At 44.9% G+C, this 15,865-nt stretch overlaps 1 protein-coding gene across 2 annotated transcripts in view; it reads right to left on the reverse strand.

Annotated features, from left to right (window-relative positions):
* The window catches only part of RREB1 (ras responsive element binding protein 1), a 122,477-nt gene that overhangs the window by 36,618 nt on the left and 69,994 nt on the right, over nucleotides 1-15,865 (reverse strand). For both annotated transcript variants that reach the window (XM_042869260.1, XM_042869261.1), the window contains exons 6-7: nucleotides 4,625-4,769; nucleotides 3,322-3,458 (exon numbers count right to left, since the gene is read on the reverse strand). In XM_042869260.1, coding sequence (XP_042725194.1) covers nucleotides 3,322-3,458; nucleotides 4,625-4,769 — 282 coding nt within the window. The remainder of the gene's footprint in view (nucleotides 1-3,321; nucleotides 3,459-4,624; nucleotides 4,770-15,865) is intronic.

The following is a 15,865-nucleotide window of genomic DNA, read 5'->3' on the forward strand; positions in this document are numbered from 1 at the left end:
CAGCCACAAAAGTTTCCAGAGGAGTTACCCTCCTCTGCGAGGTTTCTTATTTTCCCTATTGGCTGCACAGTGTTTCAGCACTCTGGTTAATTATATCAATGCTTAGATACAACTTCCCCTTCCCTCCCCTCCCAAAAAAAAAGATGGTGTCTCAAGGCCCTGGCTGCAGGGAAATGGCTGCTGGCTTTAAATAATCCAGATAGGGAGGCACGAGGAGGGGGGACAAGGGGGGGCAGAAAGCACAGAGAATAACCCCTCCCTTAGCTAATAGGGGTGCAGGCAGCCTCTCTGGGACCAGTTCCATCACTAATTAGGGTGCATGCAGGTCCTGGGGCTTCAAAGGGACGTGGACTGGCCAGGGGGTGATGCATGCAGGATGCATAGGGCCACAGCCCACTGCAGTGGGACAAAGGGCCCTATTCTGGCTCCCCACAGCAGGACAGTTCTTACCGTAATTAGAAGACAAAGATGTCGGATCTGGGATTTTACATAACTGGGAGAGACTCTCTCAAGCGGGAGCCTCTCTCACACAATCGGTGGATTAAGCATTGTTTATTTTGCTGCAAGTAAACAATGAGGTGCTCCCAGCTCGTGGCTCTGCATGAAACAGTGCTCCCGGGGAGCACAAGGCTTTTCATCAAGCTTTGAACAGCTAACCCTGCGATTTCAAGTTGCTCATTTGACAGTATCTGGAAGGGCAAAGGCCCACTCCGTGAATGAGCTGCTCCCAGGCAGACCCAGGGGCTGCCAGACAGCCGTGCCGTTCCTTAATGGAGGAACAGGACAGGAAGATGCTGCGGGAGAGAGGCTGTACTTCACCAAGAGCTCGGCCACAGCCTGTTTGCGCCACGGTTTACAAAGAGAGCCATGTTGAGGCTGACAGAGCATCATTTGTTTCTTGGTTGTGACAACACAGTCTGTCCAGGGCTGCCCACAGCAGTAGCTGCAAAGCAACTGCCAGAGCCAGAGCATCTGGGGCCTGAGGATGCACAACATCTGATACCTGCTGCACAGAAGTCCTGATCAAGTGACTTGAATTTTACAATGCTGGCAATAAAAAGAGACTGAGCGTGTTCTGCTCCCTGCCCTTTGCTCCTAGCACAGCTGCTCTCCTTTTTCATTTGTTTGAACTTTGTTTAAGTAGAGTTCTTCCTCTTAGTCTTCTACAATAAGGAAACACTGGGATTTGATGAATGCTTTCTAACACTTTGCAGTTTGCTCCCCTGCCACAAACACACCCATACACACATACCTCCTGCTCTACTATTCCAGCAGTGTTTTCTCTTCAACTCCTTCACTTAAAAAGACACCTTCATGCCTCACAAAAGGAATCATTTCAGTCACGTTAATTCAGGACTGAAAACGGCACACCACAATCAGCACATTTTGTTGAATCCTGCAAACAGTCCTGCAAAACTCTGGGGACCAGGGTATTGCAGACCCTGCCTGCCTAGGACTTTCATCCTGCACAGATGAAACAGTCGCCTGAACAGCAGCCCAGACTGCTCTGCTTACCAGAGGATTTTCTGATAGGTTGGGGCAAGCAGACAGTGACATCTGACTCGTCTAGACCAGGACAAAAGGTGTATTTTAAGCCAGATAGGTAATGCAAGTTGCATTTGAATGTGTTAGCTGACCAGGGAAAACCATGGCTTCCTTGTCTTGCCCTCTCTCTACTGAAATGTCTTAAGTTGCTAAAGCAAATATTTGACAAAACCCCCTTTGCCATTGTCTAGACAAGCCCTAAAGACCCAGCACTACCCTTACCTCATGCCCACAGAGCATGACAATCATACCTTTGATTTGGGGACACTTTTTAGCCTGTGCAGCTCAACACAATTATGGGAAGCAAAATCCGTGTCAGGAGAATGTTACCCAAAAGTACGTCTGCTAATCCTAGGGAAAGAGCTACATGAAGAGGTACGTGAAGAGACTGCTTGCACAGCGTCCTTCTGCTTTGCAGCAACAGACTGTAAAGCTCCCAGGCTAGAATGGTGTCTATTAAATTGTCTTTTATCCATCACCCAAAGCCAGAGAACCCTCCTGTCCACTCAGCTTCATAGCATATAGCCTAGCAAAGATGTTGTATCTTTGCAGAAACTTAGGAGTAAGGCTAGTATTGGGTCAAGCCTAATAACACAGCCACTTTCTCTGAAGTGTAAAGGGTACTCCAAAGTTATCTCAGAGATCTTTCAGTGGGGATAGAGATCAACTGTTTCAATTTTGTTCTGTAATGAGAATTTACTTGATTGACTTCCAAAGCAGCAAACTTTAATTAAGTAACTATTATTTGCTGCACTAAGTTTAAGAAAGAGTTTTCCAAATCCCCTCCACATTAATTACAATTACAATGCCTTAAGAAAATACAAAAAGGTTCTAAACATATTCAGCAGTCTTTTCTAATGAAGTAAACAAATAAATAACGAACCCCAGCTCTGCTCCATCCCATTCTATTAAGACAATGTCTGCAGTAAAGAATGTTGACACTCAAAATGTCAAATTCTGCTACCTTCTGAAAATATCACTTGAGAATCCAATGTCCTAAACAAGCCTGAAGCGCTGACAGGTTTTTGCAAATGGATAACCTGCTTTTGTAAAATAGCAGCTTTTGTACGTGTTGAAACTAGACTTGGAATATCCCTTTTGTATCTTCATATTATCTGGCTCTAGTTTTTTTTCTATTAAAAAAAAAACAACAAACAGGAAATAAAAAAGGCATCAGAAATCTCAGGAGCAATTACTTGAACCAAAACACAAACCCCAAGCACCTTCCCAAACAATTAATAGCTAATTTTTCCTTATTAAGAGATGCTGATTTAAGCCAAAACCCAAAACATTCCCTAACCTCAATAGGCAGAAAAGCATTACACACTTTGCAGAAGGTGTGGAACCAGAAACTCGTCTATCTCCACTTACTCCCATGACAAGCAGCAAAACTTCAGGCAGAAGAACCTCATGGGTTGGTACCTGAGTGGATTTATCTAGCTTTGCTTCCTGCTTTAAGCATTTGCCATTTTATACAACTGTGATAAGTTGGGAAGGGAGGAAGGGGTGCTTTAGTTTCTCCTAAAACATTCCCAGCTATTAACTGGCAAGATCTCTTGTATCTGGAAAAATAAACAAATAAGTAAATAAATAAGTAAAACCTTCTAGCACACCGGTGACAAAAGATGAAGCAGAAAGATTCAAAACCAGTTCAAAATCAGAGCGGGGGTCAGTTAATAGTGCAGAGGTCTGAACAATGCTGGGTTTTTCTCCCCTCCCCAGCAGGCTCTCTGAGACCATCTGGCGACCAGAAATGCTGTCAAACCCACTTCTTACCTCAGTGAGTTATCTGGATGCGTCTCCATGTGGGACTCCAGCGCATACTTGCAAAAAAAGTCTTTGAAACATACTGGACAATGGTAAGCGTCATCTTCTTTCCTATCCCCTTCACCATACTGACCATCCTCGACAACCTACAGAGAAAGGAAAAGAAAAAACCCTCACTGGACTGAATTTCAAGCAACAAACCAGACATGCAACCCATTCAAAGTCTTCCTCTTATAAGCAGAGCAGTGACTTCCATCTGTAACTTTGCTGCAGGTGACCAGAAATTGCTCATTTTGGCAACAGAGTGCGTGAGAGGCAGCGCATGTGAGAATACACATGGCAGGAAGGAGGCTCAACAAGAGATGAAGCACGCAGCGAAGTTGCAGATGCATCAGTTCTAATGAGAAACTGCGATCTGAACGACTCATAAGCCTGCATGTTTATATACCACTGAACCAGCATTCCTCCTCCTTCAGAGAGCCAGGCGAGCTGTCAGCCTAAATTATTTATGCCACTGAAATACTGCCAACTGCTAACTCAAGTGGTCCATGGAAAAGCAATGAACTTCTGCGTGTTTTCTATAGCCCTCTTCTGATTACAGGGAGGAAAAGCATGCATGGAAACAAGGCTACTGAGCTACATGGACCTGCTACCAGTTTGCCATTTAGAGATGAAGTAGAAAGGGTCGAGTTAATTTTGGCAGCCACCACACGTTTTGGATAAATGACTAAAATGCAATAAAATATTTCATAAACAAAACCCTAATGGAAATGTCTAGCCTTCGCATAAATATTTTCTGGTTGCTCTTGCAACTCAAATAATGCAGGATTATGCTACTGCAAAAGGGAAACATACTATAGATTTTTTTTTCTCCAGTCATAACAAAAATGCACTTAAGTTGTTTCTTAAGTAAACACTTTTTTTGAAGTTCAAATCACCACCCTGCAAGAATACTATAAATTAAACAGGAAATAAAATGGGGGAAAAAACCAGCAGTAGTGAAAGAATAGCTTATCATCTTCTCATCCAACATTAGCTAATATATGCAATCAACAAGCATATATGCAATCAACATGCTAAATGAGAAATTTAAACAGCAAAGAATAATAATAATTCTTTCAATTTCTGAATTAGAAATGCATTTTCCATTTCAGACAACACTGTTGGGTACAGAGGAAAAACAGGTATCTCAAATCATACAGGACTGCAATGAGACCAAATGTTAATATTCCAGTGCTGACTGCATGAGCACAACGGCCAAAAGCATAGGAGGCAGTCAGGAAAGGCATTTGCTTCATGCCTGGTAACAAACCTTTTTTGCAGGTGTCCTTTCCTCTCTGTCCATCTCAGCATCTTGACTGAACTTCCGCTTTGAAGACAATCGCTTGCGCTTCAGCGGAGATGGGGGAGTTGTGCTCGCCGTGCTGTTTGGATCCTTCTCATGAATCTTCATGTGCCTGAGCAGGAGGGGGAAGAAGACACCATCAGCGGCCAAATTGGGATGGGAAGTCCACACCAATTTTAATGCCAACACCACTTCCAAGCTTTGCCTTCCAATGATCCCAGCACATGAACTGCATTGCAGTCCTGCCAGTCCTGAAATACCCAGCGTGGGTCTTCACAGCACCCAGGAGTGTGGGGCTGTAGGCCATCACTTTACTACCACCTGCACCTGCATCCGTCCCCCATTACCCCCAGGCTCTTCAAATTTCAACTGCACACGTGAAGTGGAAATAACACTGGTAACACTGTGAAACTGCAGCAAGCATGGCTTATGAAACTCTGTACTGCTAAAATGCCTTCCTAAACCCACATCCCCAGGACAAAGACTACTTACTGTCACAGTGACGCTGGAAAGGGGAAAAGAAGGCTCCACAAAACCTGCTTATATTGCTCCAGGTTAGAAGTACCTATCTCAATCCAAACCCAATCCAAACTCAATCCAAACCCAAGCAGTAACTAAGACACCCAGTGTATTTCTTTGGTTCTTTGGTGCAGCACATAAACCCAAAGAACAAAATGGCTGAGGAAGCAATCTCATGCCCATACACTTGGCTCACTTGCCTCTCAGTTTGCTTACGTTTGCAACCAAGCAAGATGCTCCCACTCAGTTCTCTTCAGTTAGATGACACATATTACTTCACTTTTCGTTTTCTGAGTACTCAACGCTTACCTCGTACTTTTTAAAAACCAGATGCAGGGCTTTTTGCTTCAAATTAATAGTAGTCAAGTGCTTTTGACAGAAATCAAACTTAGGTTCCTTCATTCCAATACGCAACGGAAATTTTCACTTCTAATAGTTACAACTGGGAGTGCAGGAGAGAAGTGCCCTTTGTGCATCTGACTGACTCCAAAGCAGCGCAGGGCAGTCTGTGTTAATGGTATCTGGGCAAGCTCCTTCAGAAGCCACAGCAGCCCAGCTCAGGATGGTGCCATTTCACTTCACTGCAAACCATCATGTTCAAACATGAGAGAATGTTGTAATCCAGGTGAGTCTTACACATCCTCACAGCTGCTTGGGAGTTATGACATAAAATCAATTTTAGTTTTGGATGCCAAGGGCGTGATGCTGCAAGATAACACACTGGACCAAACTGACCCACGGGCAGAGGCTGCCAGATGAGTGTCTCCCAGCATAATACTTTCACAATCCCTGAATCTTTTAAGAAAGGGCAACTACATTACTGTCTCACACTACCCTCAGCCAGCTTCCTGAGGGTGTTATGCAGGAACAGCCTCCATTCAAAGCCCCAAACACAGCAGAACTGCTGCAAGATTAAAATGGCTGTTCAGCAAGTGCCTGTATTGTTCACCTACCCCCAGCATTTTGGGGAATCAAATTCAGCTCCCAGGCAACTCTCACAGGCCACAAAAACAAGAGATGGATGCTGTGGGCTGCTTACACTGTGAGAGGCTCAAGAAGAAGAGAACATCTGCATGCAGATGGCTGGTAAGAGACAACTGCCTGCAATGGTTGCAGATAAACTTGAGAAGCAATAGGAAACAACAGGCCAAAAAGGCAGTATCCAGTTCTGGAGGCAAAACAAGACCTGAAAGGTAGTTTGCTGCAATATTTTTTTTAATACATTTCCTTCTTTTTAATAAAGATTGCCTTCCAGTTTTGAATCTTCCTCTAGCATATGCCTGTCTGTCCCCTCAACCCAAAAAGAGGCAGACAGACACATGGTCTGTGTGCTTATCCTGCTGGCAGTTTGGCTGGTATGAGTTGGCCAGTCACTTTCAGAGAGGGAGAGAACGAAAGCAATCAAGCTAAATCCTATTCGGCCAGAAAACAAACAAACGACAACAAAAATACTGCTATACAAAAAGTATGGGACTTCTTGTCTCTATTTTCAAGTCTCCTCTCTGTCAGAGAGAATTCCTGTTAGTAGATACCCATTGAAAATAGCTTCCTTAGGGCTAAGTTATATTCCCCTGCTCTTTGTCCATCTGCTTAGCTCTGCCTGTTTTGATGGAGCTGCACCTACAGGAGGAGGCTGCAACAGCACATCCACAGTGTGTGTACCAACAGGAGAAACTGCTGGTAATTGCAGGTAACTCCAAGTCCAGCCTGCCACCTCTGCCTGCCTTGACACAAATCATGCAAACACACTGGCTCCTGCAAGTCCCAAAAGCAGTTCAGCCACATCTGCAATAAAATGACTGCTAATAAGGCAGGGCTTGTTAACGTGGGTGCAGCAGTGCAGTGACTGGGCTTAGCTACACCTGGTGTTGAAGCCATCAGCAGCCTGCAGTTTTCCTTCCTGCACAGCCATGCACACTTTTGCCATGCCCGGAAAGCAGGAGCAGAATCCATACCCACAGCAAGGAATGTGGTAATCCCTTCGTGTTTTGGTTTTGCATATTTGAAAGGAAGCAGCCTGAGCTATTGAGCTATAAACAGGAAGACACCCTGACTGCACCTTTGACTTTTACTGTGTAGGTCAGATATCACAGACACCACGACAGCTCTCTGCATGCAATCATTAGGAAAAAGAAAAATCTGAAGCTAAAGCAGCAGGTTCCAGAGTTCTCGAGGAGAGTCGCAACCTGCCCACGTTAGAGGGAGCAGGTTTATTCCTTTGACAGGTTAAGCAAGTTTCACTACATCAAGTCAAGGGTGGAGAGGAAAAAGATTACTAGAGCTACGACCCAAGATAAGCAGGAAGATAAAGCCAAGCAGTACAAAGGATAGACACAATCTTCATCTCTCTCTTTTACTTTGTAACATGGATGTCATTCTGCCTCAAGAAAACATTTATCACCCAACTTCAGTTGAACTGCAGCAGATGCCAAGTCACATCCATAACCTTTCTGTTAAACGCTCCTTTCACCAAGGCTCCTCTTACTTTAAAAGTTTCCTAACTAAAATTAAAGGCGGGAATTAATGAAAGTATTTGTGCTGCCTCATCCTTTATCCTCCTTTAGAAGAGTTTGCCTTGATTGGATCTTACACTTAACATCGAAAATGTTCAACTTAACATCAAAAATGTTCACTGTTTAGCCTGCCAAGACACAAGGAGAACAGGAACAAAGCTGTGCTTATAAGTTATTTTCCCATTGTGACTACAACAACATATTTTGGCCCAACAACACTGGCATACTTTGAATACGAAAGCCATGCTTGTAAGTCAGCCTGGCTTTCAGCACGTACAATGATAAAGGAAAACGATATGACACTCATCAAATCTAGAAGAAAAAAAAAGATAAACGCTCGACACTTTAAGTGAAAATGGAATGCAAAGTAAGGCCATGCATGGAAATGCTCACATTCAGCCACAGACCTGTGTTACAGTAATAGCTGCCAGAGCACTGAAGTGACCACCACCTCAACTCAAAAGAGATCCAGAGCCGTGACTGATGGAACTTTGCTTTTTCTTCTAATTTAAATTGACAAGCTGTGGCTCTGAGCCGCCCTGCAGAACAACCCAAGAGCAGCAGACAAGCTTGGGATGGGGTGGAGCCCAGAAAACTGCACTTCAACTGTGGTCACCCATCTCCTTGGCACGCATGCATGCACACACTGCACACACACACTTGGACAGTCCTGAAGGTGGAACACTAAAATGTTACTACGAGTCACAAGATGAAGTGATGGGGAGAAAAATTTGTGCTAAACAGACTGCCCAGTACCACGAGGTAGCTAGCTTTGAATACTATCTCAGAGGAAGTGGTAGAACTTTATTTAGAATCATTTCAGACACAGAGCCAGAAAAATTTGCAAAGAATAATCCTGAAACAGCAAGAGAAAATTGTATCTTTTCCACACAAGGTCTGATTCACCTCTGAACTCTGCACGTTTAAGAACTGCTATGCAAAAAATGCAGATAACTCACTACACACTCTGCTTTTCACAGCACAGCTGTATGTGAAAAAGTTCTCATGATCTGTTCCCTCCCCCTCACCAAAAGAATTTCACAGGTGAGCCAAGAGGATCCAACTGTGCTGTGACTGTGTGCCAGTCAGCCCGCCCAGAATAATCTTATTTTTCAACTGCTTCACTCTGTTTCATTTCATCTTCCCTGGGAGAATCACCTTCCGCTTCCCCTCTTGTGCCACAACTTTCTTCTTCCCTCCGATGTCATGTGAACAGAATGAGTAAGATGACAGTTGCACCAGAATTCCCCAAGCTTCTGAAAAAGCAAACGGGCAGAAAAACTCTCTGTCCCAACACTGTAATGCAAAGCATGACTTTGGAAGGGTGAATATTGGACCAGAACAGTGGCAAGTGAATGCTTCAGCACTTTTCACTGAAGAAGAGACTTTTGTGAAAACAAACACATGCAGAGCTCAAGTGCCTCACTCCTTTTTTTCCCCTCGGGTGCTGTTGGATCAGTGCCTAAGCGAGGTGACTCACAGTGAGGGGAAAAAAAAAGAGCATGTGTCCTGCTGAACCGATAGGCAGTTTCTATTGGTCACATCCCAATCTTTACTGCATCTCCAAAAAGGGTTGCTGTATTTTCTTAATGCAGAGGGGATTTGCATGTTGATCATATAAGCCTTCTGGAAGACTCAAAACAGGGCAGCCCACAGCTCCGATGCCAAAACCAGAACGTGGGAAGGTTTTGACTGGCTGGCTCAAGGCTAGAATGAGGAGTCAAAGCATCCTGAAAGAGGCAACTGCACAACGCAGCTGCTCCCAGCTCCAGGTCCCACTGAATTACGAATGAAACCAGGAGCTCCTGCTTTGCATGCACATAACCCCATCAGCACCCCTCTGGCTCCTAGGGAGGGAGCATCCTGCAGCATGTGTGGGAACCCCTCACCTCAGTCTACAGAGAGAAAAACCACACCATCACTGCACCCCAAGTTTTCACGGCTGCTGATGTGCTCCACGTCCCTAAAGAAAGGGCCTGCCTGCCTCAGAAGCCCAGGCAAAAGGATGGTGTGGAACAAAGGGGTGGATGTGCAGCCTATGAGCAGCGACCGCAGTTAAAGCCTCTCCCTTCTAACCACGGCAGCACAAGCAGTGCTGGCTTTCAGTCAAGCAGTTTATGCCAGGTAGGTCTGATTAGAAGGAGCAGCGTGTCCAGAGGGGAGCAGTAAGCAATTTCAGTGGGGCCCGGTTGGGAAAGTCCCAGCATCTAAATCAAGATTAATTCTTGAGCACAGGATCCAGTGCATGTATAAACACCCTCCTCCTCCCTCACAACTCCACTCCTGTGAAAACGCAGTGGGGAGGCCAATGAATCTGGGCATTATCAGCCCAGAGTGATCATCTGACAGTATCAAGTTCAAGTTCTGGCTTCATATCCCACATATTATTCTGTTTCTCCACTTTACCACTAGATGTACCCTACACACTGTTGCACACTGCGGTTCCTCATCTCCCTCGTGACTTTTGAGCAGTCTGGTATCAGAATCTAGAGGATGATTCTCACACACCTGATGCTTATCTAAAGACATCCAAACACTCAGAGACTGAACCAATGCCTTCTATGCTTTACCTTATGTAAAATACAGTACTATTTTTATTTAAAATATTACTTTTTTTTTCCCCCAGAGTAAAGAGTTGCTCAAGTTCACCAAGCCAGCCTGGGAAGCCTGAACTGGTCAGATGCCCAAAGTACAGTTTAACTGATATAATTGCTTGACCTCTTCCATTGTTACCTTCCCTGAGATCTTTCACTTACTTTGCTAATTTCAAGTAACAGTAAATACTCCCTGAAGAATCAAAACAACATATCTTTAGTAATGTCCAGTGAATAGTATATTTATCATTCAACAGATGAGCAATTATCTTTGTTTAAACATGTATATATATATACATATGTGTATATATATATATATATATACACACATAAATCTTTTGTCTAAACTTCAATTTTGTGCCACCATATCAGAACCAACAAGAGTGCAGGATGCATGCAAGCAGGTTGAAAACTAGACTGTGATGTTCTTCAGGCTCAGAGAGTAAGAGAAGACAGACTTCAAAACTGCACTGATGACTCTACTGAGCAATTTCTGTGCCATGACACCTTTGTCAGTGTTGTTTTGTTCTGCTTAACAAATCTCACTTCAGCCCAAATGGCCTAGAAATGTAGGAATCATAGAATCATAGAATCACCAAGGTTGGAAAAGACCTAAAAGATCATCCAGTCCAACCTTTCACCTATTACCAATAGCTCCCACTAAACCATGTCCCTCAACACAACATCCAGCCTTTCCTTGAACACCCCCAGGGTGGGGGTAGGAAAACACAGGAGCTCCTCTTCAAGGCTTCTGCCATTTGACATACATGAGAAATAAATCCTAGACAAACAGAAAGCAGAGCAGCAGCATTTCTAGGAGCAATCACTTAATACACTGCTGCTAACCCTCTCCTTTGTGTCTCGTGAACATGACTGGAACTCAAGTCAAAAGTAACATTATACCCTTGGGTTAAGAAGTTTAGTCAGTTGTTTGTTTGTTAAAACATGCAGAGAATCTGTATCGACAATGTATTTCCAGTGCTAATTACAAACAGAAGCCACTTAAGAGAGCAATTCACTCAGCTCTTGCCAGTTGTAATCACAGGAACCAGAAAGACGCAGGTAATTTTGCAAATCAGACCCGATTTGTACTTGGATGAGTTTGTGTTTGTCTTCTCTTCTTGGCTCCTTCACTATTTTTATCCTCAAAACAACAAAAATGACCCCAGAAGCCCTCAGACATGCATGCACACTTCAGAGCAAACCGAAAGACACGCCAGTACCGAAAGCTCAACCATTTGGGAAATGCCTTTTTATAACACAAAACAGGTTTCAAGTACCACCAAGCAATCTGCTCTTAACCAGCAGCGAACGCTAAGGTGCGGTAAGGGACCAGCCGCAGCGCTGAGGGAGGGAGCCCTTGCAACACAAGCAATTCCATCGAAAGAGCTGGGTGGGGCAAGCAGGTCCCGGGGAGGATCAGCTCAGGAAGCACTGACTCACTGTAGCCGCACGCCTGCAAGCAGGAGATGCTCCAGCACGCGCTCACCGGCCTGCAATCTCGCGGCGCAGTGGCACGGCTCATTATCCCCACAGAGGCCCCAGCGCTTGTGAGCTCCCTGTCTATCAGGGCTAGCAGGGCCCCGCGAGCCCCCCCACACAGCAGCATTCCCCTCAGCACCCCTGGGAATTGCTGCATCTCACGAGGCCACGCTGATGTGCCTTCGGCATCCTCTGCGCAGCCTTCTGGGCCGTCTTAGGCCGGCTATTCCCCTGTGCAATGAGGCAAAGCAGAGCCAGCCTCGCAGCGGGGTGGCAGGCAGCACCATTAGGGTGACGTGAGCATTATTATTTAGCTGCGCCGAGACTGCCCGCGTGCACCTGTGGTTACGTTCACATGACAGCCTAGAAATCCTTCCTCAGCGCTACCAGGATGGTCTGCAAAGTTAAGCAGCGCCACGCAGCTGCCAATACATGTTACCTAAGGATATACGATACATCTACATGCACACAAAGCATTTTGTATTTTTATCCTAGAATAAAATTTTGCTTTGCTGTGAATAAAGGCAAGTTGCATGCATGTGTGAGAGGCAAGATACCGATCTACACATCCAGAATGTGGGGGGGAGGTACCATTTCTGAATAATTATGCTGTATTCACAGATATTTAAGCAACTACTTGCTACGCAGAATCAGCAAGTCAGAACAGGTTGAGATTGATACAACTGCATTCCCAGCCTGGCTCAAAGTCACTCCTGTTCTCTACTCGAAGTGTTGTCAGAACACCTCAAAGGAAAACAGGGAGACAAATATTTGCCTGATGATGCTGTGACAGGGAAGTGATTCAAAACATGCCTGTGAAGCACAGCTTACCAAAGGACAGCAAAAGAAAGCACCCATCTGCCCTTCACATCAAACCTTGCATAAGTGAGGTCAAAAGAGGCGAGAAATGCAGTGTGAGCCTCCCAGTATCACTGCACCCAACTGCCTGCAGCCTGCATTAAATTCAGAGCAGACCTAAATCAGCACTGCCAAATAGCGCATGGAGACTTCTAAGCCATAAGAAACCCTTTAATAAGTATTAAACGAGATCCCTCTGAGGCCCCCGTGCTTCTTTAAGCTTGGAGACAAAAGTTTATTAACAACAGTAAAACTAAGCAGGAATAAGGTTTTAAAAAGCGTACCAAAAACCTGGCCTGGGACATTTTGTACCGCTGTTTTCTCTCATCTTTTTGGAAACGTGTGATTTTCAGGCACCTCCTTTAGTTATCATGGTCTAAAAACTTAATAACTTCAGAGTTGGTTTTAAACTACACATTAAAAGGAAACAAGTGTGATTAGATAGCAAGGACAATTGGAGCAGTATTAAATAACAGCATCGGGGAACAAAAGAGAGAGAAAATCAGAAAGGGATGTCAGAAGGAGGAAATGGTTTGTCCTAAGAGCAAACAGGGTTGGAGAAGTCCCAGGTACATCTTGCCTCCCCCCCCAGACCGCACCCCTTGAACAACCAAGCAAATGAGGCATCCGTGACTTCCCAGAAACAGGCAGAGCCCTCCCGCAGTTGCTGCCCTGTCACACTCCACTGTTGAGCAATCCTGATGGCACCACACAGCAGAGAACAACTTGCTGCGTCACACAGCTCAAGGAGGAAAAAATAGACGGCCACAGCACTGCTGGGGACACCGTGCAGATGGAGCTCAGTACCTCCCCCCGCACGCACGCCTGCAAACAAGGAAGCTGCACGAGATAACAGAGGCACATCTTTATGAAAGCAGGGTCTCCACGTTACCCTGGTATCAGTAGTCACCATGCAACTCGAGGGGCAAGGAAGTGAGGGTTATCGGGGCACGCACGAGCTGTGCAAACTTCTGCTCGAGCTGAGGGCAGAACCCCAGCACACGAGGCTTCACGTGTTTAGCCCATTTCCTCTCCTGTTCCTGAACATGTGGTCCTCCTTCCTCACCAGCAGTGATCTCACAGCACCAGGAAAAGGTTTCTCATCTTGTTCCACAGCTCCACTTTAGACAAGCACAGCAGCTGGAAACAGAAGTCCTGCACGACTAGCACTACTTTAAAGGAATCAGCAGGAACCACTGCAGAATGTGGGGATTTTGGGACGTCTTTCCACAAAGTGCACTGGAGAGCTGATGCTGAAGAATCACTAGAAATCACTGCAAGCATTTAGAAAACTTCAGCTGAAAGAGCAGCCTGACAAAGGCAGCACACTTGTTGATGCCTTCAAGAAAGCAAAAGCAGTGTTTGTACACTGTGTGCTGTTCACTTGTTGCATGGCATGAGCACTTGATCATGTCTTTGCCAAAGCTGTGCATCACACAGGTGAGCACTGCAGCTAAAAAATGAGCAGAAGGCCCTGGCTAAGACCATTTTTTAAAGTTAGAGAAGTTTCCCCAAGTGCTGACAGTCCGCTATGAATGAACAGCATATTTTTAAAAGAGGGGAAAAAAGAGAAAGGCAAAAAACCCACTGACCTGGAGAGGGGGTACATACTGCAATGTACTGGTTGCAGCACGCAGAGCTAGAACAGGTTGAGCGGGTTGGATACTTGGGGGGAGAAGAGGTAAAGCTGGAAGATATACATTAAAGGTGGAACGACGGTAACCACAAACAAGGTATAAGATTGACTTTTTCCTCCTCCTCTTTGTACTTGGCCCAGAAGTCTTTTCAGACAACACTGAGCACACACTCATTAGGGAAGCGATGCAAGCATTTCCAACGTGCACACAAAACAGGCTAAGCAAGGATGACCTTAACATACAAACTTTCCCAGCAAACTTTCTCAGCAGCCAGCATTTACTATACAGAATGGCTCCAAAAAAAGCCAACCAGACAATGCACCGCTTGTTAACCTTGAGAGCTCACATCTCTGCAAGCCTCACGTTACCATCACGCTTATGGCAAAGGACTAACTGGTTGCTGAGACCGCCTGGATTTTCTAGTGCTTGCAAAGCTAAAGCTTCTATTTATTCTGTAACTCCTCAAGGTGAGAAGAGGAGGTAGCATCTCTGAGAATACTAAACCTTTGGAGGAGGTGATGTTCCCAAAAGGGTACTAATGCGGAAAGATCAAGGCCTCGTGCAGCCATGTGCTCTGCAACCAGGGTCTAATCTGTCAAGTGGTTTGTGCTCGTTTGAACTGTGACATGGTTAACAAAGCAGCACTAAGCTACGCTGAATGCACTCTGTTACACAGAGATTTATGTTACTGCCTGTGAAGAGGGTGGCATTACTCTGGTGTCGGGCCACCTTCCCTCCAAGCACCACTTGCACCACAAACATCAGCTCACCACTGAAGGCAGCATCTCCTTTTTGCCTGCAGGAAACTAAAGCCTAAAAATCCACCACCTTACAAAGTACAAGTGCAGATTTAGATATTAAGGAAAGGCAGCGCACACGAAATCTAGGGCTGAAAAGCCAGTGGATTCTTTCTTATGTTTAGGTACTGAAGAGCTGTGGAGATGCAAGTATAATGTTCCTCATTGTGTATGCTTCAGCTCTCAAGAACAATAGAGCTAATTAAGGTTAGCATATAAATCTTAACTCCGCACTTCCTTGCTTCGCTTGATTCTAATCAGATCTCAACATCACTGTTTTTGTGTTCACTTCCTTAGCTGGTCTTTAATGATAACTGAAGGGGGATACTGTCCAAGGCTACAAGCAATGCTTAGCATGCCTGAAATCATAGCATCTCCTTACAGCTCTCACGGCTCACACTGGTCCTGTGACACAGGAGCTCCTTTAGGTCAGCTTACAGCTGGAGATATCCACTTTTTATTTTTTTTGGAGCATCCTATTTACACGTCGCGTTAATTAAATAATGGTTTGTGTCAATCTTTACAAAGATGATCAATCTACTCAGCAACAGTGAGACAGATGAAAGCTTCTGCCTGGACTGTTAAAAATAATTTGTCCTTCTCATTCTCACCAAAGACACAGAGAAACAGACTCTTACTGCTAGACGCTGCTGCTGATAAATCCTGGCCTTTTTCTTCCTTTTTGAAATCTTCAAAACACAGAGGTCTCAGCAGGGTACCAAACATTTACTGTGGACATCCCTGCTGACAGGAGAGACCAAAAACATTTCTCTCCATTTCCCCACCTTTATTTACAAAACGTATTAAT

The sequence above is a fragment of the Lagopus leucura genome, unplaced genomic scaffold, assembly GCF_019238085.1.
Source record: "Lagopus leucura isolate 7727_CA_CO unplaced genomic scaffold, USGS_WTPT01 Super-Scaffold_100002, whole genome shotgun sequence".
Classification (NCBI taxonomy): Eukaryota; Metazoa; Chordata; class Aves; order Galliformes; family Phasianidae; genus Lagopus; species Lagopus leucura.